The sequence below is a fragment of the Capra hircus genome, chromosome 3 (assembly GCF_001704415.2).
Source record: "Capra hircus breed San Clemente chromosome 3, ASM170441v1, whole genome shotgun sequence".
In the NCBI taxonomy this organism is placed as follows: domain Eukaryota; kingdom Metazoa; phylum Chordata; class Mammalia; order Artiodactyla; family Bovidae; genus Capra; species Capra hircus.
The window spans coordinates 91,300,791-91,327,115 of record NC_030810.1 but is presented as its reverse complement, the minus strand read 5'-3'; the positions used below and the strand labels follow the sequence as shown (position 1 = coordinate 91,327,115).

The following is a 26,325-nucleotide window of genomic DNA, read 5'->3' as shown; positions in this document are numbered from 1 at the left end:
AAACAATGACAGACTTTTATTTTTTTGGCTTCAAAATCACTGCAGATGGTGACTGCAGCCATGAAATTAAAAGATGCTTGCTCCTTGGAAGAAAAGCTATGACCAACCTAGACAGCATATTAAAAAGCAGAGACATTACTTTGCCACAAAAGTCTGTCTAGTCAAGGCTATGGTTTTTCCAGTAGTCATGTATGGATAGAGTTGCTATAAGAAAGCTGAGTGCTGAAAAATTGATGCTTTTGAACTGTGGTGTTGGAGAAGACTCTTGAGAGTCCCTTGGACTGCAAGGAGATCCAGCTAGTCAATCCTAAAGGAAATCAGTCCTGAATGTTGATTGGAAGGACTGATGCTGAAGCTGAAGCTCCAATACTTTGGCCACCTGATGCAAAGAGTTGACTCACTGGAAAATACCCTGATGCTGGGAAAGATTGAAGGCAGGAGAAGGAGACAACAGAGGATGAGATGGTTGGATGGAATCACCGACTCAATGCACATGAGTTTGAGCAAGCTCCAGGAGTTGGTGATGGACAGGGAAGCCTGGCATGCTGCAGTCCATGGGGTCACAAAGAGTCAAACATGTCTGAGCAACTCAACTGAACTGATCTCATTCTCTATTTTCCCCTTCTCCTCCTGCCCTCAATCTTTCCCAGCATCAGGGTCTTTTCCAATGAATCAGCTGTTCATATCAGGTGGTCAAAATATTGGAGCTTCAGCTTCAGCTTCAGTGTCGGTCCTTCTAACGAATATTCAGGGTTGCCTCATTTCTAAGCTACTTTTCATCCATTGTGTATATTTCATTTGAAGAAGAGTTTTCCAGCTACAGAACTAGTTTGGAATGGGGGTCACTGAACGGTTTGGAGCAAGAGAACCCTCTGATTACAGTGAGGAGGAGCGATCCAAGGGGCTGGGGGCTGTACTTAATGCTTAGTCGCTCAGTTGTGTCTGACATTTTGCAACCCTATGGACTGTAGCCTGCCAGGCTCCTCTGTCCATAGGCAAGAATACTGGAGTGGGTTGCTATTTCCTCCTCCAAGGGATCTTCCCAACCCAGGGATCGAACCCAGGTCTCCCTCATTGCAGGCAGAGTCTTTACCATGTGAGCCACCAGGGGGTTGGAGTAGGGAGTCAGAAAACTGGGAGGTCCTGGTGCGGGTCAGAGCTAAGGTAGTGCGGAGGGGAGGGGAGGAGCAGGCCTCAGAGTCTGCAGACTCTTACGGGGCAGGACAGCCTGGCTGGGAAATGAGTGGGTATGGAGACCGCAGGAGGGCTAGGAAGCTGGGATCCTATCGACTTCTCTTCCCCGTGCGTGTGTGCTAAGTCGCTTCAGTCATGTCTGACTCTTTGTGACCCTATGGACTATAGCCCACCAGGCTCCACTGTCCATGAGATTTCCCAGGCAAGAGGACTAGAGTGGGTTGTCAGTTCTTCCTCCAAGGGATCTTCCCGACCCGGGGATCCACTCTTCCCTGGCCACCCATTGTTTCTTGCAATTCTGCTGAAATCCTGCTTTCCACAGAGGAGAAAATCCAAACAACCCTCAGGACCTCAGAGACCTGGCCCTGCCTCCCTTCCCACTGCTCCCCAGCACAGCAACCACCTCGCCCCTCCCCGCAGGCCGCGGGCATCACTTGCTGTCCCCTCATGGCAGTCCACCTCCCCCCTCTCTCAGGTCTGACTGGCCTCCTGACCGCTCTGTCTAAACAGCCTCCACCCTGCCCGGCACTCTTTTCCCTCTGCCCCTGCCCACGTTCACTCAGCACCCTGCAGTACTCTCTTGCTTACGTGAGTTTGTCTCCCTCCTCCAGAGCACAAGCTCCCGGAAGGCTGGGACTCTGTCTCATTACTACTGTCTCCCTGTATTTGGAAACATTTTGTAGGCAGCAGCGAATGAATGACGCAGGCGAAGACGTTCTCTGGTGTGGGTGTCTAGGTGAAAGGTGATGCTGTGGATGAGAGGGACATAGGGATGGAAGAGCAGGTGTAGAGAGGTCTCGGTCACCCGCTGAGTCGAGGGCAAACTGTGAGGTGTGGGCCCTGAGGCAGACACGCCAGCCTGGTCTGGGCTGCTCTCAGCCTGCCCTGTGGTCCACATTGCCCTCGAGCCTCGCTGGACCTCCAGGCCTCTGCTCTGAGTCTTTATGCACCCAGTGACACCTGCCTGGGCACTGCTTGCTTATTTCTTCTCCTGTAAGCTCTTTTCATTCACCTTGCTACATCCTACCTAGTATCACCCTCTCTGGGAAGCCTACCCTAAGATTCCTGGCAGAGCTTCTTTCCTCCTCTAGGGCCCGCATCTTGTCCATAGCTCTCTTACAGCACTAATCAAGCCAGACACTGCTGCTTACCTATGTGCCTTTCTCTCTCCTACCTTATCCCAAGACTGTGAGCTCTCGATAATAGTAGTTGTGATAGTCATAACAAATTATAATAGCCGCTAATGCTTTCTGAGTGCTTACTGTGTGCCAGGCACTGTGCTAAGCACTTGGCACAAATTACCTCATTTAATCTTTATTTAACAACCTTAGGAGGTAGATACTGTTATTAGCCCCATTTCACAGATTAGAAAACCAAGACTAGAAAAGGATTAAAGTTAAGTCACACTCCTCATAAACGGAGCTGGACCCTGGGCCCAGAGTTGCCCGACCTCAAGTCCACAGGCTCAACCATTCCTTCATCAGCCACTATTTCCTGAGCTCTTACTGTGAATCGGGCCCTGGGCTAGACATGGGGGACTGATGAGTAAAACCAGTCTATATCCCTGCTCCCTCAGAGCCCCCCCATCTAATGAGAACACTGCATTCATCATAAAATCCCCACAATCAAATAGAAGCTATGGTCGTGGCGTGGGCTCTGAAGAGGTCCGGGGGGCCGTGGGGGTAGACATCAGTCCCGGCATCCAGCCTCCACATCTGACTCATCTCTACCCCCAATTCCAAGCCCCAGGCCTACACAGAGGGATTGCTCACTGGCTCTTTCTTTACCCGTTGAAGCCAAGTTGGCTTCCACCCTATCTCTCTTCCAGCCCCCCAGCCCCAGGCTAACAGCACTTCCTGCCCAGTGCTTCAAAGATCGTTTTACTCTCTTGTGACTTTTCTGAAAGTGTAGCGGATACTTCTCTGCTGATGCTGAGTGATTCAGACAAGCCACTTAATGATTAAGAGACTAGAAGTGTTCTCTAAGAGGTGGGGAAGCATCGTTCTTGCTTCACTCAGCCTGGATTCCCCAGACGGACGCAGAGGCATTGACGCCACTCGTTGCCTATTTAAGAGGAAGAAGCCCAGCCCTGGAGAAGAACAAAACAGGTGGGGGGCAGTGGGAACAGAAGGAATGAGAGCATATGAAATTCAAAACAAAGTTCCTGGATACCTTGAGGTGGGTAAACAGACCGATACCAGTTAAGCATCCTTGAAAGTGTGAAAGTGAAAGTGCTAATCGCTCAGTCGTGTCTGACTCTCTGCAACCTCATGGACTGTGGCCCACCAGTCTCCTCTATCCATGGAATTCTCCAGGAAAGAATACTGGAGTGGATTGCCATTTCCTTCTCCAGGCATCTTCCCTACCCAGGGATCCAACCCCAGTCTCCTGACTGCAGGCAGATTCTTTACCCTCTGAGCCACCAGTGAAGCCCTTAGGCATCCTTGGACCATCTTAATTGGTGATGGCTGATGGTGAATTTTTCCAGTTTGAATGCTTGGTTTTTATGGCTGGCAGGGACCTTAAGGCTACAGCATCTGGGGTAATGCTCTCATTTTATAGACCAAAGCCCAGAGACGTGAAATGACAAGCCTGAGTACTTAATGGTGGAGGGACTAAATAAAGTCCCTCTCTTTCCTGGGCAGTCCATGGGTAGGAAATTTTTTTTTCTACACCTAGGGCTGGGTGAGTGCATCAAGGAGAGAAAAGTGCTTTAATAAACTGTTGCAGATGGACTCCTGGGGAACCAGCAAGGGCAGTGCGGTGCAGTGGATGGGCCTTTACAAATCTTAACTGCCCAGACATCTGGGCGCAGCAGCCAGGGGAGATTGCTACTAGAATGGGCAACGACGTAGGTAGACAGGCTTCATGCAATTAAAGACAGGATTCTCCAAGCGCCAATATCCTGGCTGCAGGCCTGCCCTCCTCCAAGCAATAGCCAAGATTTTCACCAGCCGCTGCTGGGCTCAGACCCACCCTATCAGCCCCTTGGGTCAGCAGTCCAGAGGGCTAAGTTGGAGTCTGCTGCTTTCTGGGCAGTAGTGACCTCTTCTGCCCCAGGGAGCTCACTGCCAGTCCGGGGCCCTATGGTGGCCTCTCTTGACAGAAGGTGAAGATGGAAGCAATAATGTGCTGGCTGTTCTGGTCACCCCTGGTTATATTAAAGCCAAAGCCACAAACATCCTCAGTGAGGATAAAAGGCTGGCAAGTGTGCAGGATCTGGGGCTGAAACCTCCTGAGAAAGCAGGTGGTGCTGAGAGGACTCGGCAAGGCTGCCCATGGGGCCAAGCTGGGCCTGGCTTTCCAGAAAGGAAGGTGCCTCCAGGAGATGCTGACTTTCTGTCTGCTTAGCCCCGTCTATGTACTCAAAAGTAAACTATTTATCTGCCTTTATCAAGTAACCTGGTCCTCTGCTGTCTACAAGGGCTTCCCACGGGCTCTAGTGGTAAAGAACCCCCCTGTCAATGCAACAGACATGAGATGTTTGATCCCTGGGTAGAGGAGCTCCCCTGGAGGAGGGCATGGCAATCCACTCCAACATTCATGCCTGGAGAATCCCCATGGACAGAGGAGCCTGGCAGGCAACAGCCCACGGTGTCACAAGAGTTGGATGTGACTGAAGCGACTGATCGCACACTGCTGTCTACATGTGCAGGGGGATTAATATTCGCTTTGACCCACTGAGCCAAGAGTAGCTGTTTTGCCATCAGGCCCAATCACCCAGAGCAGAAGGTCCAAGATCGAACTTTGGGCCACTTGGCCCCAGTTTCCTCTCTGCCCCCAAGTCGTAGTGGACTCTTGACCCACTTGCTTTGCCTGTTGGGGCCCAGTGATGGAGGGTGGAGCTCACTGTTGGATGCAGGAACCAGAAGGGGGGTGGGGAGTTCCAAATCTGGCTGCGGACTCAGCGCCTCGTGTGCCCCCAGCTGGCGGCTCTACCGAGGAAGGAGGGGCCCGCTGACTCTGTGCTGTCCCTGGAGGGAGCCATCTCTGAGGGCGGCCTACAGAGCCCCAGGGGATTCCGCTCACCCTGAGGGCTCTCCCACAGCCCCAGGCAAGTCTCCCAAGCTCACACACAAACCAGCTTAGACTCCTGCGAAAAGGCTGCCTTTGAAGGCTTCACTCTGCATCTGCCAGGTGGCTGAGTGGGCAAAGGTGACAGCAGCCTCCTGCTCACTCCTCTCGCAGGAAAGAGCCACACACGACTGAGCGACTGAGCACACGCTCGCAGGGACCCTGGGAACTTCTAGACTGCTCACCAGGGCCCTAACCTGACGGTAGCATTGATATGGAGAACCATTCCTTTCGAGGGTTCTTCTGCCTCAAGTGTAGCCGTCTGTGTGGCTCCTCTTGGGCTATCAAGCATCTCTGAGGCACGATAGGTGTAAAGCGAAGGCCCTGCCCCAAAGCGGCCTCTAGTCCCTGGACGCTATAGGAGGGCTTGGCTGTAGCAAAGCAGGGACTCGTGCACCCCTCTGAGCACCTCAGGGGCAGAAAGTGCAGCAGGGACGTGGGGACACATGCTCAGTATGGGCTGGACCCTGGGTGAGGGTCCCTGTGAAGGGCGTGGCCCTGGGCCCTCCAAGATTCGTGGGATTGTCATCCAAAGACAAGAGGAGGAAACATGTTGGCCAAAGGGACCAAAGATACTCTGGCCAGTTGGAGCAGAGGGTTGGCGAGGAGGGATACAGAAAAATAATCAGGTGAGGTGGTAGGGCAGGACTAATAGTGAAGAGTCCGGGATGCAAGCTAGGAGGATGGGTCTTGATTCTGGAAGCCATGCAGGGGGCGCTACCAAGAACATTCGGGCAGCAGCCCTGGCCTATAAAAGTCTGGCCCCAGAGCACTCATTTGACCTCAGCAAGTCACTTAACTTCACCAGTCATTTCCTCCTGCTTATGGTGGGGGTACTAAGATCACCCATCCCTCAGCGCTGCGGTGAGACTCACGGAGGCAAGTTAGCAAAGGACTTGGCACATGGTACGCATGCAATAACCTTGGTTCTTCTTGCTATTGTTGAGGCTGAACGGGTTTCTTGAACACTGGACAGGATTGCACCTTGGAGGGTTATAAGGAAGTCAGGGGAGTTGGGGGCCTCCTTGTAGCTCGGTGCCTCCTCTAGAGATGGAACGTTCAGCCAGGTGCACTGCTGACCTGACCCCTGCTGCCTGAGGGGAGAGTCACGCTCCCCTGTGCCCCTTGCCATGGGCCACTTCCTATTTCTCTCTCCCTGGACTAGGGGACTCTGGAGGGAGACAGGAGATGCGCCTGAGCGAGATGGAGATCCTGGCTCCTTTTCCCTCTCCCTCCCTTCTCTCCCTCCTCCTTTTCTCTCTCCCTCCCTCCTTTCCTTCCTCTGCACCAGGTCTTAGTTCTGCCATTTGGGATCTTTAGTGGCAGCATGTGGGATCTAGTTTCCCAGCCAGGGATCAAACCCAGGTTCCCTGCATTGGGAGCACAGAGTCTTAGCCACTGGACCACCAAGGAAATCCTCTTGGCACCTTCCTTTAACTGGTTACACCCCTCTAGGCTGCATGCGTGTCGAGGGGGACAGCACACTCTCCACAAAACATGGAGCCTCTAACAGGATCTCAGCAAATCCAAATGGAAAGAGCAGGTGAAGCTGTGGTCTAAGGTCTAGAGGAGCCAGGGTTACCTCGAGATGTTCCCTAGGCGGGCTGCTATCCTGAGGGTCAGAGTCCAGCTGTGCCTCCCACCAGCTGCACAAGCCTGGTCAGGACATTACACCTGAGTTTAACCACTGAGTTCTTGTCTGTGAGATGGAGGGAATAATGGCAATACCCTCTGCCTTGCACAGTCACTGTGAGCCTCAAAGGTGGAAATGCCCATCACAGAAGAGCTTCACAGGGCACAGTTCGTGGGTTTTGGTCTGGGCTCCATGTACTAGGGTGTTGCGGGGGGGGGGGAGGCGGGTGGCTGGGGAGGGGGGAGCTCTCTCTACACTGTGTCCAGCTCTGCCCCAGCCAGACACCACCCTTCCACCCCTCACCCCGCCCACAATACCCCCACCTGCCTCTTGTCCAGGGAGCTGGGTGGATTCACCTGCTATTCCTGGGATTTGATTTGGGAGCAAGTTGAAAAAGGGCAAATCTAGGGCTAGAGAAAGGGTGGGTATAGTGCCACCTAGAGGAGAGCATTGGGACCACGTACTCTGGAAAGGGTGGAGGAATTATTCCACAGGAGGGGCCAAGTGTCAGGAGTCTCCCAGAGTCCCCAGTAGAAGGTGGTTCTTTGTGAAGAGACAAAAACCTTGGTGCGATCTTTGCCTGCTCTGTTTCTCTGAAGTCACCTCCTCCAGAAGGCCTCCCCAGCCAGCCTGAAATCAGAGCCATCCCAAAGCATGACCTCTTCCTCTTCCACCCTGGATCTGGGGGCTTTAAGGAAGGAAACATCTCTACATCCTGGAGCCCCACGTCAGCCTCAGAGCCTGAGATTTTGCAGTGATAGCACCCTCCTCTGTCAGCTGGGGAACAGGAAGAGGAGGCAGTCCAGCAGAGTGCTGTTTAATTCAGCAGTCGGACATGCTTACCGTCTTTGAAGTTTTCCTATTCCCTGTTGCTCAGAAACTTCCTGGGATCCCTGGTCATGATACTTCTGGGGTCAGAAGAGGCAGCAGGGTGTATGCTCCAGGCTGGGTTCATAGCTGAAGCATGACCACACATATGGACAAAGTGGATCCAAGACCTGGCACAAACATGGAATGGCAAGTGGTCGGTACCATGTCCTGAGCAGGTCCTGATTCCTAGTGCTTTCACGCGCAAGCCTGGAAGTTGAAGTGCTAGGTGTGTTTCAGGAGAGGCAAGGAAACTGCCAGAGCTTCCCAGGTGGCCCTAGCCGTAAAGAACCTGCCTGCTAGTGCAGGAGACTCAAGAGAGGAGGGTTCAGTCCCTGGGTCGGGATGATCCCCTGCAGGAGGGCATGGCAGCCCACTCCAGTATTCTTGCCTGGAGAATCCCACGGACAGAGGAGCCTGGAGGGCTATAGTCCATGGGGTCACAAAGAGCCGGACACAACTGAAGCGGCTTAGCACACACGCTTCCAAGGCAGAGGGCCTCGTGAAGATCGACTGAGCTGAGAGCTAGAATCAGATATGCTGGGAGAGGGGACCCCTGCTGGCCAGAGTGGGTCTTGTAGAGAATACTATCAAGACCACAGGCCCCAGGGTGGGGAGTCAAGGGCTCACGTGACCAAGAAAGGTAAACTGGAAAATAGGGTTGGGCCCCCAAGGGCTTGGAGGCCTGGAGGGGCTGCAGCCAAAGGGCACAGGTAGGGCAGGTGAGGCCAAAGCAGGAGGGAGAGGACCAGGACCAGAGTCTGATCAGAGCTGAGGAGGAAAGTTGAAGAGGACAGGGTCTGCTGAAGAGCCAGCGTCATTATCACTGCCTTTTATACCCAGTTACTCCCAGGACAGAAGCCAGACCATCTGGCCTTAGAGCACTCTGCCTCAGAGAGCTTCTCCTGGGCCCCGGAGTGGCCCTCACCTGCCCTCCTGTCTGCTTCTTTGCAGGAAAGTGTGGATTTGGGCGAGATCATGTTCTCCCTCTGCTACCTGCCCACAGCAGGCAGGCTCACCCTCACCGTGATCAAATGCCGGAACCTCAAGGCAATGGACATCACAGGCTACTCAGGTACCTCTCCTACCCAGCTGCTTGCCACGTGGCCTCCCCACGGTCCCGAGAGGAATTGCTGGTATTCTTCAATTGGAGCACAGACCTGCAGGCAAATGGCCTGGCTTTGAATACCGGTTCTGCCATTTCCTTGCTGTGTAATGTTTTGGTTTCCTGATCTGAACAGAAAAAAAAACAAAACCTTACACAGGTTGCTTTAAGAATAAACAAGTTAATTCATGTAAATGCTTAGAAATGAGCCAGACACCTAATAAGCAGTCAGTTGTTGTTCAGTTGCTCAGTCGTGTCCAAGTCTGCGACGGAGCAGTCAGGAGATGTTAGCTATTACAATCATTATTTCTCTTGGAGGATGGAGAGGATAAGAAGCAAATAAATGGGAGGAAAAACTAAGAAGGAAAAATCTTTCTAGTTGGTGTGAGGCCTCAGGACTTCCAAGGGTTATGTCAAGTTTGAATGTCTTAAGTGTTTGTTGATCCACGAAGCCCTGCAGCAGTCCTGTAGTGAGTCAGAGGAACAGAGTCACTGAAAAGCAAAGTGCGTTTGTATTTGAGGTTTTCCTGCAGGGCTCTGGGCCTCTCTGTCTCAGCACCAGGAGAGCCGCTAGGTACCACAGGAGAGACAAGTGCTGTTCTAGAAACTGAGGAGATACTTGTTTGGAGGCAGCCTCAGAGCCTGCAGGCTGGACACAGTGTCAGAGGTTTGATCCTTTCCCATGATTCTGCAAGTTGTTGTCATTGTGCAGGGTTTGGGGTTGTAATAGAACAGCAGAGTCTCAGGAACCTTCTGCCCCGAGTTGACTCGAATTAGCCCAAGAAGTGGAAGCGTGTGGAGCATTCCAAGGAGCAGGCATGTAGAATAGTCTGGGCTGCACTCAGATGCAAATGCTTGGTTTGTTTCCCTAAAACTCCCTCCTGAGAGGCTCTTCTCCAGATACTGATTACAAACATAAATCTACTCCAGAGGTGCCTCTGAACTTGGCTGGGAGTATGTGGAAGATTTTCCCTTTCATTCTTTATTTCCTTAGTATAATCACAGTTGCTGCAAAGAGGTGGTGATCCAGATGAACACATCTGGGCCCAGACCCAACCTGGTGCAGCTGGAAGAAGAGGAGATATTAGGCTTTGGAAAATGAGGTTTCAGGGAAGGGTGGTCAAGAAACGCTGAAGTCAGGTGCATTTGAGGCGGCTTTGAATGCCTCTGCTCCCAGAGCTCCCCACTACTGCCGCCCCCACATCTCTGTGCATCACTCACGCCTTCCAGGCTGAAAGCTGCCCCGGAAAGCACCTGCCCTGATGCTTTTCCTTCCACAGAAGCTACCACCACACATCAGAACATGGTAGGGAGCTTAAAGAACCTCTTCCAACATGTACAAGGCTCTTAGGCATCAGCAAGCTGGCTTCCTCCAAAAATGCAACCAGTATAGATTTCACTTTAATAACAAAATAAATGTGTGCAGGGACAGAAATTCACTGAGGCCTCTCAAAACTGCTGAAGGAAATAGGATTTTGCTGCCCAAGTCCCCACTCTGTCTTCTCTGGTGTAATTAAATTGATGTGCTAGAGAGAGTGCTTACAGCGAAGCCACCAAGATAATCATGTGGGTTGTTGCACATCAGAGGGTTAGGGGTGAGAGATTTTTCTCATGCCAAGTTCCAACCTCTCTCTCACGATTGCCTCTCTTTTCTACCTGGGTTTGGACCTGGGTATTTTGTTTGTTTTCATTTGGAATCTGGTATTACATCTCAGCTTGATTCAGAAGATTCAGGGGTCCTCTTTTCGCTAGGAATTTCCATCCTATTCACTGATGTAAGCAAGTGTCTGGGACAGTTCATGGAACATCATAAGCATTAAATATGTATTGAATGATGAATGAATGGGTAACTTTGTCAAAGGGTGATGCACCTGGGACAGTCATGCCAGGGGACTCTCAAACTCGATCTCCTGTTTTGGAGGATAAGTCTGAGTTTGCCTTCAACCTAGATTGCTTTGCTGTTGGACTAAACTCAGGGGTGCACGGAGCTCATTAATTGCCTGTTCTTGACTTATATGACATTGCCCTCCAAAACCAAGGTTTTTTCTGTTCTCCTTGATCTAAACTAGTCATGATCAATTCCCTAAGCCTATCCACTGGAACCGTGACCATAAAGAACAGTACAAAATAATCATAAGGATCAGTATCCCCAAAAAGGATGGTGAGTGAGTACACCCACCCGTCTCTGCCACACCTAGTCTGCACTACTTTGAATCTAGTGGTTACAAATGTAAACTTTGGAGTCAGACCTAAATTGAAATCTTAGGCAAGTTCCTTAATCTCTCAAATCTCAAATTCTCTATCTATAAAAGGGGGATAATCATAAATATTTTATAGGATTGACATTTTAAATGACATGATATACATAAATCTCTCAGCACAACGCCTGGCATATAATAAATGCCGAATTATGATGGCTCTCATGACAAGGAGGCTGAAACACACTGCTGGTCTTTGTGCCCCTCCCTCAGTTGTATCTTAGGTTACTGGAGAGGAAAGGACCTCAAGGTCATTTGGAGCCAGCATTCTGCTGGAAGCTCAAGCTTCTGCCCCAGTGCAAATCACGCAGGGGATAGTCTTGTCTCTGTTTAGCCTCTTGGACGACAGTGAGATTATGTGTTCCCTTCTCCAACGCATGAAAGTGAAAATAAAGTCGCTCAGTCGTGTACCACTCTTCACAACCCCATGGACTGCAGCCCACCAGGCTCCTCCGTCCACGGGATTCTCCAGGCAAGAGTACTGGAGTGGGGTGCCATTGCCTTCTCCATCAAGGGAAATACCCATGGAATTTTATAAATTAGATATGCCTCATAGGAGTGAATAGAGGTGGGGAAGGAAGCTGAGCATCTCCCAGTTAGTCATCAGGCATTTGCCTAGTGGCCCAGGGGACAGGATTCTATCTCTGGGTCAGGAAGATCCCCTGGAGAAGGAAATGGCAACCTGCTCCAGTATTCTTGCCTGGAGAATCCCATGGACAGAGGAGCCTGGCAGACTATAGTCCATAGGGGTTGCAAGAGTAGGACACAACTGAAGTGACTTGGCAGCACCAGGGACAGGTAGCTTTGTCAAACATTTCTAAGTCTGGCCACATGGGCATTTGCTCTGCTGTGGGCGTGTATAGACATAGGCATGGGAGGGGATGAGCGGTCCTTGGCAGCCTCAAGCCTGAAGACACTCTCCAAGGCAACGTTCACACTTGAGGAGTGCAGAGGTTGCCATGTCAACAACAGGTCTTGGAAGTAACTTTCCCACTTGTCTGCTTGGACCTGAACACTGTCCAGGGCATATCGATAGAGAACAGAGCCTGAGGACAGGAGAAAGCTGTTTCACGGTAGTTCTAGGAACTCCTCCTTCCTTTTTACTGAACATCCTCCTGAGAGAAACCTTGCCAATGGGTTGTCAGACACAGCAGGGTGGCTAAACACCTGATGGTCTCCCCAGGTCCCCCATAAACCCAAGCACCCCCGTGGCTAAGGCATAGCTGCTGTCATCGTGTTGGTTAGTCAGCGGCACACCTGGGCGACTGTGGAACTGCCTTTAAGGCTTGAGTTTCTGATCAGGTGTCAGGGTGCTCTGTAGCTCCCCCAAAGCTGTGCACCTCTTCCACCACCTGAACAATTCCCCAGGGAGCATAAGGTCCCCGTGGGTTCTTGGGTGCCCAGGAGTTAGAGTCACATGCCTGTGAATGAGGAGCCAGGGAGCAGGCTTCTGGGCCTGCACCTCCTGGCAGAGTCGCATGAGCCCTGGCTTCTGGGCAAGAAGTTGTCTCAGCACATCAGTGTCTCAAAAGCTGTTATTACCTGTGAGTTGCCCTCCTGTGTCTTGAGCTGTGAGGCATAAATAACAATTATGATGGTGACCGAGACACCTGCACTGTGAGATACAATAGGTGTCACTTCACTTGGATGAGTAGAAAATTTCAGGGTAGGAAGCTGACCGTGAAATACCCATTCAGAAAACTAAAGAAGAGACAAGGATGGGAGGTGCACGGCAGGTCAGTAAAAAGACATCTCTTTGAGGGCTGGAGAGATTTCAAGATCACACTGAGAAAGGAAATGGCAGCCGGCCACCCCGAGTCCCAGAAGGCTGAGGCACTCAGTCCCCCGGCCATGGCCCCCTCCTCCTCCACTGCCAAGAGTGGGCAGGAAACAGTTTCCAGGGAGGCCAAGAGCAGGGTCACTCCTCCCCTCCCGGACGCCGGGTAGAAATGAGCCGGAAGGAGCAATGAGACCCTTAATCCTGTTGTCAGGCTGGGAGGACCCCACAAGCATTGTGACTGTCGCTGTTCATTTATTCTGTCTTGTGGCTACTCCTTGGGTGTCATCAATTCTATTTTTACCCACTTTATCCTCTGGTTACTAATTCTGACAAGAACCCCTTAGAGAAAAGCCTGCAAGTAGGTGAAAGGAGGAGAGTGCCTTTGTTCAGCTTCAGCACCCTTTGGAGCCAGCCAGCCACCATGGAGCTGAGATTTAGGGTCGTGAACTGTGTACCCATGGGCAGGTTTCCTGTCTGATTTGGGGCCAGCTTCCTCATTAGCAAAAGTCCATTAAGCACTCTCCTAGAAAGCCTGAGGTCGCTAAAGACTCTTTGTTTACGAAGCACAAGAGTGTCTGCAGAGACAGGTGTGCGACATAAATACAAGGTGGTTTAATTATTTTAACATCCCACTGATACCATCTGAGAACAACAGTAGGTCTGGGGCTCCCAGCCCTCTGCCACATGTGGTGCTTGAGGACATCTGCTTAACATGCTCCCTTCCCTTCCTGCGGCCCCCATGGGCACAGATCCATATGTCAAAGTGTCTCTGCTCTGTGACGGGCGGAGGCTGAAGAAAAAGAAAACCACCATAAAGAAGAACACCCTCAACCCTGTCTACAACGAGGCCATCATCTTTGACATTCCCCCGGAGAACATGGACCAAGTCAGCCTGCTCATCTCCGTTATGGATTATGATCGGTAGGTAAGGTCCTAGGGGGCCATGATTCCCTGCCCCTCACTCCCACCCCAGTACAGCACAGGGCTCTTTGACCTTGGACCTTGTGGTTCATGTGGCTCAGGCACTCAATGGCCTCAAATCTGGCTCCACCCAGGGAGGTACAGGAGTTTGAGGAAGATCATGGATTTGCAGAGAAGCTCAAGCTTCACTTCCCAGCAGGCTCATTGCCATCAGGGGCTTCCCCACCCATCAGTTTCCCTGCATTCACTCCTGACTCTTCCTGTTCCTCCTTCTGGCATCTGTTCTTGAGAACCCCTCCCTCTCCTCTCCATTCCCATGCTGCTTCCACTCCCGCTTGGGGGTGTCTATGCAGCCTCCGAACTGACCCCTGCCGTCATCACTCCCTGCCTCAACCCAGCCACACCTTCCTAAAAGATCACTTTGTTCCTGGGCCTGCCCGTCTCAAGAACCATCAGTGGCTCTTGTTGTCTAAGCTCTTCCCCTGAACTCTCAAGAGCTTCCAGATCGGGACCCAGGGTATCCATCCAACTTGACTTCACTCACCTGGTATGAGTTTTTTCTCTTCCACTTTTCAAATCCTGCTCTCCTGTCAAGGCTGGCTCAAACAGATTCTCCAACTATTCCAGCCACTGTGCCTCCTTCTCTCCAGTTGTCACTTTTGCTTGAAGGAGGAAAAAAAAAAAAATGCAGTAAACCTAAATCCAGGATCCTTAGCACAAGCTCTCAAGGCATAGTAGGTGCTTGGTGAACAAAAGTGAGTGATGACTGATGCTCTTGCTGAGTGAATAAATCATATCATAGCCGCTGGGTGTGGAGAAATGGTACTCAGAGCAGGTTGATTTATTTCCAAGTAGCACTGATGTCTCAAGCACTCGCTGAGTCTAATAAAGGAAGAGCCTTAAACTCCCACTCCCCAAAGTCAAGCCATCTGCCCACCATTCCTGAGATTCCAAACAAGGTTAGAACTTTTTGCTCATCTGTCTGTGTCCAAAGTCCATCCAAGGAGGCCGGGGAATGTCTCACCACAGCTGGCACCCTGAGGCCCTGCCAAGCATCTGTTTAAAGAGCTCAGCACTCTGAATTAGACCAGCGGGGTTGAGGCCCAGACTGCGGGACCTCCCTTTCTGAGAGCATGTCTGGTCACCGATGCCAGGCCCTCTATTTCTCCCTTAGAGTGGGTCACAACGAGATCATTGGAGTCTGTCGTGTGGGGATCAACGCCGAAGGCCTGGGAAGGGACCACTGGAACGAGATGCTGGCATACCCACGGAAGCCCATCGCACACTGGCACTCCTTGGTGGAGGTAAAGAAATCCTTCAAAGAGGTGGGTGAGGTCGCGCTTGGCCCTTGGCATGTTTGCTGCATGGCAGCGCGGGCTGGAGAATGGCAGTCGGCTGCTGCGAGACCTCGCCTTTGTGGGTCCTTGGTGGGGGTGGAGGCAGCTGGGTGTGGGGGGGCACATGCTTTTCACCCAGGGTATAACAGGCAAGAAGGAAGTGAAGGAAGACGGTGGGAACCTGCTTGACAAGAAGCTTTGGTGTGGAGTATATTGAAAGTGACCCTGAGTTCTAAATGGAAAATAAAAACTTGGAGGAAGCCTGGCCAGCTGCTCACCATGCCAGGCCAGGAATGCTTTCACAGAGCCCCTGAGCCAAGTCAGCCCTTTCGGAGAGAGCCCCAAGAGAGTGAGATCAGAACCTGGCAGAAAATCCCAACCCCATCCAAGCAGTAAGTTCCCTGAGGCTCTAGCCAGGCTGTCCTGCAGCGGTTTTCACTGTGTGGATGGAGCTGGCCAGAGAGAGGATTCCGCTCTCATGAATGTGGGTTCTCCCCACTGCCGGAGAAGAGAGTGAGGCTTCAAGGACCCACTTTCCAGCCAGGTCCTAACAGAGACGTAATGGACATAGCACTGCCTGAAAGTCCCCAAACGGGCTCCAGGCCTGGCCCTTTTCCACTTGCTGCATAATCCTGAGCTAGTTATTTCTTTCTCGACTGCAAAGAAAACATTCCTTCCAGTGACACCTACAATCTGCCCCACCTCCACCAAACTCCACCAGTTTAAGATCCTGCCATTTATCACCTCGATGATCCCTTGGCCTTTTTTTTTCTTAAATGGGCTGGGACATGGGTTGGGGTGGCCAAAGCCTCTGGGCAGGAGTTTAAAACTTTGAGGAGAGTTTTAAACCTCATTTTGAGTCTTCCAGGCTCGAGTCCATAGCCTAGAAAGCTAGGTGATCATTCACTCATTTTAAAAAATAGCGATAGGTTTCAAGCCAGGAAGTCTCAAGAGTTGTATAAAAACTGGAAAATCTACTAATAAAAAAATAAACCGCATGGCCCCTCCGCTTAAAAGCAGAGTCTCCTTAAAAACAGAGTAACTCCTTCCGCATGTTCTGTGACCCAGAAAAGGTGTGGGCAGAAAACCCGGAGACGCTACCAGCTCCCTTTCCTGCTCAGGGTGGTCAAGCCTGCTTCCAGCAGCACTTGTTGTTCCGTCGTCAAGTCGTGCCCAACTCTTTTCGACCCCATGGGCTGCAGGCCTACCTGTCCCTCACCATCTCCCGGAATCTACCCAAACCCATGTCCATTGAATCGGTGATGCCATCCAACCATCTCATCCTCTGTCACCCCTTCTGCTCCTGCCCTCAACCTTTCCCAGCATCAGGGTCTTTTCCAATGAGTCGGCTCTTTCCATCAGGTGGCCAAAGTATTAGAGGTTCAGCATCAGTCCTTCCAATGAATATTCAGGGTTGATTTCCTTTAGAATTGACTAGTTTGATCTCATTGCTCTCCAAGGGACTCTCAAGAGTCTTCTCCAGCACCACAATTCAAAAGCCTCAATTCTTCGGTGCTCCAGCAGCATGAAACCTCACATTTCTGTCTCCTGGTTGCCTGGATCTTACCACAGCTCTGGAGCTTTATTGAGGGAGGCCAGCTCTTGGGCCCTCCTGCTTTCCCAGAAGGCCCTCTCTACAAAGTGTGGGTAAGGTACCCACAATCAGCCTCCACCTACACGTGAGCCTCCAGTGGGAAGCCAGCACCTCACTGACTGCAGTGCTTATTCAGTCTAGGGAGGGAGCGTGGCAACTGTCCTCCCCCTTTGAAATCCCTTGGAGATATTTAATGATAGAATAGGTACACTAAAATGCTCAGGAAGGCATAGAGGCAGGGGTAAGGAACGGGAGCTGAGAGGTCTCAGGCACCTCACGGCCCCACCTGGTCTTCAGTTTCCTGGTTGGTAAAATGAAGAGGTGAGCTTTTCCCATCTCAGCTTTTCTAAGAAACTCTGACCTAAAATGACTGGGCAAAGCGTGAACCCACATTTTGTATCACGTTTCTAACCTTGAAGATGCAACAAACCACTGCTGTTACTGGGTTAGTCTGTCCACACGAACTGGAATAACCAGCCAGTGGTGGCTGGAGTTGGAACTGGGGTGCAGAGTAGTACAGTGGGGCTGGGACTCAGCCCCAGAATCATTTTCCATAATGAATACAACCTAATTAAGCCAAATAATTGATTCCAAGTCCTGTTTCTTTGAGAACTCTGACTCCCTGGTCCAGACTACAAAAGAAAGATAAAGTAGAACCAAGCCCTTGAAAATGAATATTTGATGAGACAGCAAAGGGAAAGCAACAGTATATGGAAAACGAAGAGAATAAATTGATTCATATCCTTTGGGTTTAATTTTTCATTGACCTCACACACCAGGTTCCCGAGACTGCCCCTCCCCAATTCCCCAGCCTTCCGTTTTCTGCTCAGCTGATCATGTCTCTGTATGAAGAAGCTGAGAATGGCATTCATCTTGGCAACTTAGGATTTCTTCAGTACAAATGTATAAAAATGCGTGCCTGTGCTTTTAGCCCCCATAGTTGAAGTCCCTTTATAAAGATGCATCTAAAAGCCCACCAGGATAATACAAAGCAAGCCTTTTTTGTGTTCATGTGATGCGTTGTACTTGAATATTTATCATCTCAATCATCCTTAGAGTTTACATCCTGTCTCCTTTTTGGTCCTGTTCTGGACGTTGAGCAAGAACCTGGCTCCTGGAACTTGTTTCTCCTGTTTGTGTCATACATTAAAAAAAAAAAACCACAAAATCTTATTCTCCCACCCCCAGGAAGATGAATGGCATCATATCTAGAAAGCGCTGTATTTATATTGCACCATTCTTAGAGGGGTTTCAAGCTCTGTGATCATTACTTTTTTTATTAACGAGAACAGAGGGCACCCTACTTACTTGTTTGGGGTTTTATAATCAGGTTGAGGGAACAAATTAACTGAAAAGGTATTTTTCCCTGCTGGGATTATTTTTCATGAATAAAAATTGATTAAGCCGCAACGAACAACCTTTCCCCTGCAGTGACTGTGGCCGCTCGCTGCACTCCTGCCCAATGCTGCGTGTCATCGCTGTCACCACATACAGAGCCCAGGTTGGCCAGCCATCTTCTCCAAGGCGTTTTACTATGAAGGGACAAATCCAAACCGCCTGCCAGGGATGGGACCTCTCTGTTGGAACCTGACCCATTTCAGAACAATAAAAGATCTCACTGGACCACAGCCACCGTGGACTAATCACCTTCCTTGGTGTGCTGGGGACCAGTTCTCTGCTATTTCAGAGCCGCCACAATAAGCCTGCCAGGAATCATTCACCTTTCCATTGTCCGTGAACCCCATCTCCTCCCTGTTTATCTTCATAGGAAAAATCAGAGGCTGGCAGGGGAGCCAGTGTGCCTTCTTCATTTGCTCTGGATAAACAATTATGCTCTGTGTGACTTCTCTTTGAGCTATTATGTAAAGGGAAAAAGAAATACTCTATGTGGCCATTTCGTTTTTTCTCCTGTGGACTGGCCTATCCGTCAGGTTGTTTAAGTGGCATGCTTACCCAGGGGAGAAGCCAGTAATTGCAGTGTACCTTTCACTGACGTTAAAAGTGACGTTAAAGGTTGTAACAGAAAAAAGTAGAACTTCTAAAATGAAGGTCTATTCAATGAAAGCATTGGTAACCATCTTTTGGCACCTTCTGGTTAAGAATTCTTGAGTCAGAAGTCACAGTGGGCTCAACAACCAGGCATTTATTTATCTAAAATATTTCACCAGGGAAACCCTCGGTTGTGATTTCATTCACGTGGATGCTGCAAGCAGAGAGACTGCCACCTGGAGTTAGGAGTAAGTACCTGGTGTGGACCGAAAGAGGTTAGGCTTCTTATTCCATCGTGTGTCTCCTTCTCCTGGTGTGTCCAGCTGGGAAGGCGGCTGCAGGATGGAGTGGAGGGAACACTGAGTGTAGCCCTGATTTCAGACCCCAGCTCTGCTCCTGACTGGCTCTGCTAGCTTCCTCTGCATCTTTGTTTTCTTATCTGCAAGAACAATAGAGCCAGGGCCATCTCCCAGCCGGTCTCCGGGTCCCGCATGCTAAGATAGCTCGGGCTCAGGTCACGTAATGGTGGTCGTCAATACCTCCAGACCAGCCTTTTTTGGTTAGTTGTAAAGATCTGCAGATTGGCCTGTCCAGGGGTACAAAGGACCATGAAGAACTGAGCCTGGGGACTTCCTTCAATCTGGGAACATGAAGGTGATCAATAGGCCTGGGTCTCAACTCCGTGTTGTGGGCTCCCACGGGAGATGCTGGCTGGGATGGTCTGATTCTCAAGTGGCTCAACTCTGTCTAGAAAGGCTGTGTTGTGAGGTGGGGGTTGGAGGCGGGACCTTGTCCTTCTCCATTCCACCCCTACACACTGCACAAAGGCATAGTCCACTTCTCAGCCCTGTTACTCCTCATGGAGACCCAGAAAGCCCGAGAGAAGCAGAAGGGGCTGAGCTTCAGGTTCAGAAAGGCCCTCTCAGGACTTCCCAGGTGGTCCAGTGCTAAAGACTTTGATCTCCCACTGCAGGGGCCACAGGTTCAATCCCCAGTCAGGGAACTAAGATCTTGCATGCCACATGGTACAGCTGGAAAGAAAAGAAAGACAGAAACCCATCTCACCCACCTGCCTAACTTCTCTCCCTGGAGCCTTGTCCTGTGTCTCCTCTACTCCCAGAAAGGATGGAGTATGCAGTGGACACTGACTCACTTTGAAGTTATGCAGCAGGTCTAGAATATTCACAGGGTCAGATCCTCGCCCAGAAAGCATTGCTCCAGCTCTGCCTGGCTTTGAAGTGTGAAGAAGGGTTCAGTGACCGAGTGTGGGTCATCCACTCTCAGTTCTCTCTTCCCTCCATTACGCCTCATTATATCACCGTCTTCACAGAGGGGTGAGAATTGGGCTGAGGGACGGCAGCCTGTGAGACAGGACAGTAAGAGGGGAAAACGTGGGGGTACCCGAAAGGGGCGGGAGCCGCCATCTCCTCCTGCCTCCCTTCACAAGTCGAGTGTAAAGCCCCCCAGGAAGCACGGAGGCTGACGAGGAGAGGCCGGCGCTGAACAAGATCAGAGTTTTAGCTGTACTAACAGCTCCCAGACAAATTGCTAATAATTCATGATTGCGGCTTCTTGGCAGTAAGGGCACACTCTGCAGACGGCCTCTTCTGCTGCTAACAAAATCTGATTTTCAGTGTGAGAAATGGCTGAAGCATTCAGAAATGGTCCCATCATAGCACCTCATTAAACACACACACACACACACACACACACTCCACACGCTAAAGAAAGCTTTCATTATCTCTACAACAAGTCTTTTTAAAAATCAGGTCTTCCAGGCCGTTTTCTTTCTTTTTTTTTTTAATTGAGGTATAGTAGCTTTTTGTATTAAGTACAGAAGAGTGAATCAGCAATACGTATACACAATCTCTTTTTTGGATTTCCTTCCCATTTAGGTCACCACAGAAGACTCAGTAGAGTTCCCTGAGCTATACAATAGGTTCTCATTATTTGTCTGTTTTATACATAATATCAATAGTGTGTATATGTCAATCCCAATCTCCCAATTCATCCCCCTGACCTAAAGCTGTTTTCCTTGTTTCTGCATGGCTAACAGCAAAATTCACAAAAGCTTACAAAAAGCTGGAGAAAAGTGGATTCAGTGCATGGGCCAGAGGAGTTTGGCAAGTTGAGATGCACATTCCCTTGGCATTGGCTAAGTGCTTTTTCCCCCTCTTCGCAGTGGCAAGGCCGAGCCGCCAGCTTCGACAGCGAGAGTTCGTGCCCGTCTCCGAAACCACCTCCGACACCATGAGCTGCACAGTGGTGGCCAGGCGACACAAACAAGACTCAGCAGCGTTCTTTTTGCACTTGTTCAGCAGTCTAAACACAGTGTTGTGCCTCAGTGGCAGCGGGGGCAGCACGCCTCTCACTTCAGAGTCTTAGCTGCCCCGTGTCAGTCAAGGCCGAGACACTTGTGTGGTCAGAGCTGTCTTAGTCTTTTCTGTCTCTCGAGGTGATGTTTTCATGGTTCTTTCACTTTTTATGGATCTGCTGTCAGGAAGAAAAGAAGAGAAAAACAAAGAGGGGAGAGCCCAGGTGTTGGTTCTGTTAAATACAATGTAAAATAGTCGTCTTTGGTGGGAGGGTGGTCTGAATTTCTGAAATTTTGTGTCTCCACTGAGCTCCATAACCCCAGAGGAGAAGGATGAGCAATGGCTGCTTTGTTCAGTGGCCCACAGGAAGCTGCAGATCTGGCCAAGAGCCTTTACAAAAGTGACTTATGACTCTTAGAAGCTCTTTGCTGATGTGACATAAACCAAGGTGCAGACTCCTGGTCCCATGTTGAAATCGCGAGCACTCAGAGCTGTCTGTGAGCCTTCGACTGGCTGGTCGTGCAGGGCTCCTGGCTCCCCGTCCTTGTGAACTTTCCTCCTGAATTGAACATGACTTGATCCCTCATGGGAGCTGAGTCGCTTTCATTAGGAACGGTTCTGCGGAAACAAAACATGCCATATGTTTTCTGGCGCACCACAGTTAATGACCACATTTGTTTGAAAACAGAATCTTTGTTCTCAAAAATAACCTTTGTTGTTAAAAAAAAAAAAAAGAGGAAGCACATATGTTGTGGAATGATTTCTGCGTTATACATAGCTTTCTAATTCCATGAAATATCAAGCAGCTGTTTAAAATGCCTAAACAGGTCAAAGAAAAACCTACATAAAATGTTCTTTTCTGAATGGGGAGTTTTGAAATCCAAGTGATAGGTGGAGTGTATCTTTCTATGAAGAGTACCTTCTTGATTGAAACCAAGTCAGCTTAAGTCTATTTCAGCCGCCTTGACTCTGGGACAATGTTCATCTTAAACTTTAGTTCTAGAAATTATTAAGTATTTCAGTGTTTGTTTGTTTGTTTCAGTGGTAGTGAAGGATTTTTTTTTTTTCTTTAAATCTCTACTGTAGGTAAAATTCAGTTTAGGAAAAAAGTATGTTTGAACTATTCTGTATTGTAATCGTACATTTCTGTTGAGTTAATTAGTGGCCTTCCCACCAACCCCCTAGAACTAGGTTGATTTGCTCCATCAGTCTGGTAAATGCGCGGGTGGGTCTTCACTTCTGTGTAGAGCTCAGAAATGCCAGTTTCTAGAGCCGTGTGTGTAACTTGCAAGAGGCAGGTCTGCTGAAGAAGTGCTTCTTTCAACCATGGAAGGTCAAGAATGTAAAAACTGTTCACACACCTTGTGTCTTACTCTTTATATGTGGCACATGCTTTAGGAGCAGCAACTCAATAAAGCTACCCTTGTTTTAAGTCAAGTTATCGGATTTCTGTGTTGATATAACTTTGAGTAGTGTCTTCTAATCCTCAAGATGACCAAATTGGGCAGGAGGTAACAAGATATTGTGGCAAAAGAGGTTTTCAGCTTTAAAAATGTAGATAAACCCAGAATTCACCCTGTACTGAGCTTTAGGCTGGGGCCAATGTGGCACTGATTTAAAGACAAGTTTTCTCCTCAAATGTCTTGTGATTGATAGGCCTTCTCAGTCAAGTCATCTTGCGGCTGGATTCTCTTGACAGTGAGGAAAAACTCAAAGTCATGAAAAGACTTCCAACATGAGGTTCATTCTTGACTCTAGAATGATCCCATCAAGATGGCCATTTCAATCATTAGGCAGATGCTACAAGTCCTGAAACAATGAAGGGGGCAGCAGGCTTCAGAAATTAATGTGAAGGGGTCCTTCTAGAAGTGAACTTGAAATGCACGTGCAACTATCCATCACCTTCAAACCTGAAGGCAGATGAGGATGCTGCCTTAGAGTGGTTGCTTCTTGAAGAAGGGAGTGTGATCAGTGTGAATCAGGGAAGAGTTACTGCTCTTAGATGTTCCTTTTATGTCCAAGCAACTGTCTCACATGAGTGAGCCTCCCAGTGCCTTTGGAGCTGCTCCCTGAGCAGCTTATGGTCAGCCTCCACACCACCCTGACCAGCTGCTACCACTCCTGCTCCGGCAGTCTTGGTAAATGTCTGTAGGCTGGGAATCCCACCCCAGGGAGGCTCTCAGCTCTGAAACTCCATCCCCAGCATCCTCGAGGGAGACCAGTACTCAACCCACAGTGTGAATTTATGCCAATTTCACTGTCTACTCTGATCTTTCTCCCTCACAGATGAGAATACAATGATTACAAGTTGCAGAATGACATGAAATACAAGGTTGATTCATTTGTCAGCTGCCTCTGCTAGGAGAAACGTCTTTCTTGGGTTGGTGATGTGAGCTTTGCTGAAGTCACGACACGTGCGTGCATGCATGCACGCATGCTCAGTCACTTCAGTCATGTCCAGCTCTTTTGCAACCCCATGGACTGTAGCCCACCAGGCTCCTCTGTCCATGGGATCATTCTTGACTCTAGAATGATCCCATCAAGATGGCCATTTCAATCATTAGGCAGATGCTGCAAGTTCTGCAACTATGAAGGGGGCAGTGGGCTGCCTAGGTCAGGAGCCCAGAAATTTATGTGAGGGGGTCCTTCTAGAAGTGAGCTCAAAATGCACATGCAACTGTGGAGGCAGATGAGGATGCTGCCTTAGAGCAGTTCCTTCTTGGAGAAGGGAGTGTGATCAGTGTGAATCAGGCAAGAATACTGGAATGGGTTGTCATGCCCTCCTCCAGGAATCTTCCCAACCCAGGGATTGAACCCTCATCTCCTGCGTTGGCAGGCAGTTCTTTACCACTAGTGCTACCTGGGAAGCCCCAAAGTCACGATAACCAGGGCCTTTTGCATATCAGTATTTTTTTTTAATGCAAAAGTGAAAGTGAAAGTCAGTTATGTCCGACTCTTTACCCCATGAACTATACAGTCCATGGAATTCTCCAGGCCAGAATACTGGAGTGGGTAGCCTTTCCCTTCTCCAGGAGATCTTCCCAACCTAGGGATCAAATCCAGGTCTCCCGAGTTGCAGGTGAATTCTTTACCAGTTGAGCCACAAAGGAAGCCGAAGAACACTGGAGTGGGTAGCCTATCCCTTCTCCAGGGGATCTTCCTGACCCAGGAATCGATCTGGGGTCTCCTGCATTGCAAGCAGATTCTTTACCAACTGAGCTATCAGGGAAGCCCTTTAAATGCAAAGTTCCTTTTATTGAGCAGTATTTCCAGGCTGAAGAATGCCTCTCCCCTCCTCTCCCCTTATCCTCAGGATGTTAATTAATTGCATCGTCATTTAAAAAATTATTGTTAATTACTGCTTTGTGTCTTCCCACCCCTGTCACAGCCTGGAGTTTTTACTCAATTAAATCTCTCTCTCTCTTGCCCATTTCTCTTGTCATTGTACATTCCTGAGGTTTAGTAGTCAGCACACATACAGGATACTGCAAAGCTTTTACTTTTAATCTCTGTTTCACATAGGTAACCCACTTCCCTTCAATCAAGGTACAGCAAAGGACTTGTTTGTTTTTTATTCTGCCCGAGGAATACCTGCATGCCCCGGAAGGCTGGAATCCACCTGGAGTTCTGTCAGACTTGTAGCTCACAGAGCATTTGGTACACGGGGCTCTGCTGTTTCCTCAGCTCTTTGGCTCAACAAGCAGCCCCTCCAGATGCTGAAGCTTCTCCAGGGAAGTGGATCACACACTCATGTGGGGAAAGTGTGATGCTTTTGTCTACTTGGCAATACTTGATGAGAAAATCCTGTTGCAGACTCAAAATTAAAAAAAAAAAAAAAAAACTTAATGGAATAGCCTCTCTGCTCACCCCCAGCTTTTAATTAATTTAGAAAGCAGCCCATAGAGTGGAAAGTTCTCTCCCTTCCTGCACATCTGCATCTAAATTACTGGCACTCCACAGTGAGATGCCACCAAGGGAGCTGAACTGCTGAGAGAAGCACTCTGCTGCCCAAAGAGGCAGCTTCCTCTTGCTTCTGCCTCCCCATCAGATCACCCGCCAGCCACCGGCATCTGATGATGTGCTAGTCACATCTAGAGCAAATCAACCATCAGGGGAAACCGGTTGGGCTGGCTGGGCTGGGTTATGCAATAGGAACAGCCTTCATATTTCAGCGACTGCAAACAACAAAGGCTTGTTTCTCATTCGAGCTTAATGTTCATCACAGAGGTTCTGTTCATGGGATTGATTCAGGGGAACTCAGGGTAACAAAGCAGCCAATGCCTTAGACAGTGCCAGATGCCACGGCTTAGGGTAAAGAGCGTGCGGAAGGGTCTCATCCTGGGTTCAGTGCTCTGGCTTAAAAGGAACACACCACTTTCCTTCACAGTTCATTGCCCAGAACTATTCGTGTGGCCTCCAAAACATAAGGGGTTCAAGCAACCAGAGGAAGAGGAAGTAGAAATATTTGATCATCAGCACGTGGGAAGACCACAGTGAACTTCACAGACCCATGAAGGGTGACAGCTACTGAAGGACTGATTCAGAGACACTAATAAAGGGAAACTGTAGTCTATTCATTTTTGCATGAAATCAAGAACTGTACCTCGAGTCTTGCAGAGGTATGTTGGGCCACACAACTGTGCTAGCCTCAGACTTAAATCTTCCCCACAAAAAAATTTCTAGTCCAGTAAGTTGATAACATAAGTAACTCTTAGTCCAAAGTAGAAAGCGGTCAGCACAGGAAGGGAGGTGAAATAAAAGACTACGGAAGTACAAAAAGGAATAACATAGCTCTGCAGATTGAGTGACAGCTCAAGGAATGAGGTGCCCTTGACCTAGGAAGGGTAGGACCGGCAGATGTGGAAGTTGTGAGGAGGAGGCATGTTCCAGACTCAGGGGTCTATACAGGTAAAGACCCAGAGCAGTGGAATTCCCAGGACTGCCACACAGCCTGCATCTAGGGGAGACAAGGAGCCCCCGAACACAACGCCTGCCTTGCTTGCATTGTCTGCCCAGGCAGGATGCTAGACTGCTCTCCCAAGGAGTACTTCTTTCCCCTGCCCTGGCCCTTGCCTAGTTCTTGCCAGCCGCCTCCCCTGGGAAATGGACCTGCTGCCCCTCCCCTCTCCATTTCAGGCTTGACTTCTGCTCCCAAAAGGGCTGATCACCTGGAACTTTAAGACTCGCCTGAATCTGAGACTTGATCCAACTGTCTCACCTCATCTAACTGTCACACCTCATCCACTTCCCCAGCCTCA

General features: G+C 49.7%; 1 protein-coding gene across 2 annotated transcripts in view; it reads left to right on the top strand.

Moving 5' to 3' along the window:
* Window positions 1-22,495, top strand: part of SYT6 (synaptotagmin 6) — a 66,813-nt gene extending 44,318 nt beyond the window's left edge. The window contains exons 4-8 of one of the 2 annotated variants that reach the window (XM_018045941.1): window positions 8,723-8,843; window positions 13,661-13,832; window positions 15,007-15,136; window positions 18,932-19,000; window positions 20,935-22,495. In XM_018045941.1, the coding sequence (XP_017901430.1) occupies window positions 8,723-8,843; window positions 13,661-13,832; window positions 15,007-15,136; window positions 18,932-18,949 (441 nt within the window). In that variant the 3' untranslated portion in view covers window positions 18,950-19,000; window positions 20,935-22,495. Of the gene's footprint in view, window positions 1-8,722; window positions 8,844-13,660; window positions 13,833-15,006; window positions 15,158-18,931; window positions 19,001-20,934 lie in introns of both variants that reach the window. The other variant, XM_018045940.1, reaches the window with a different exon arrangement.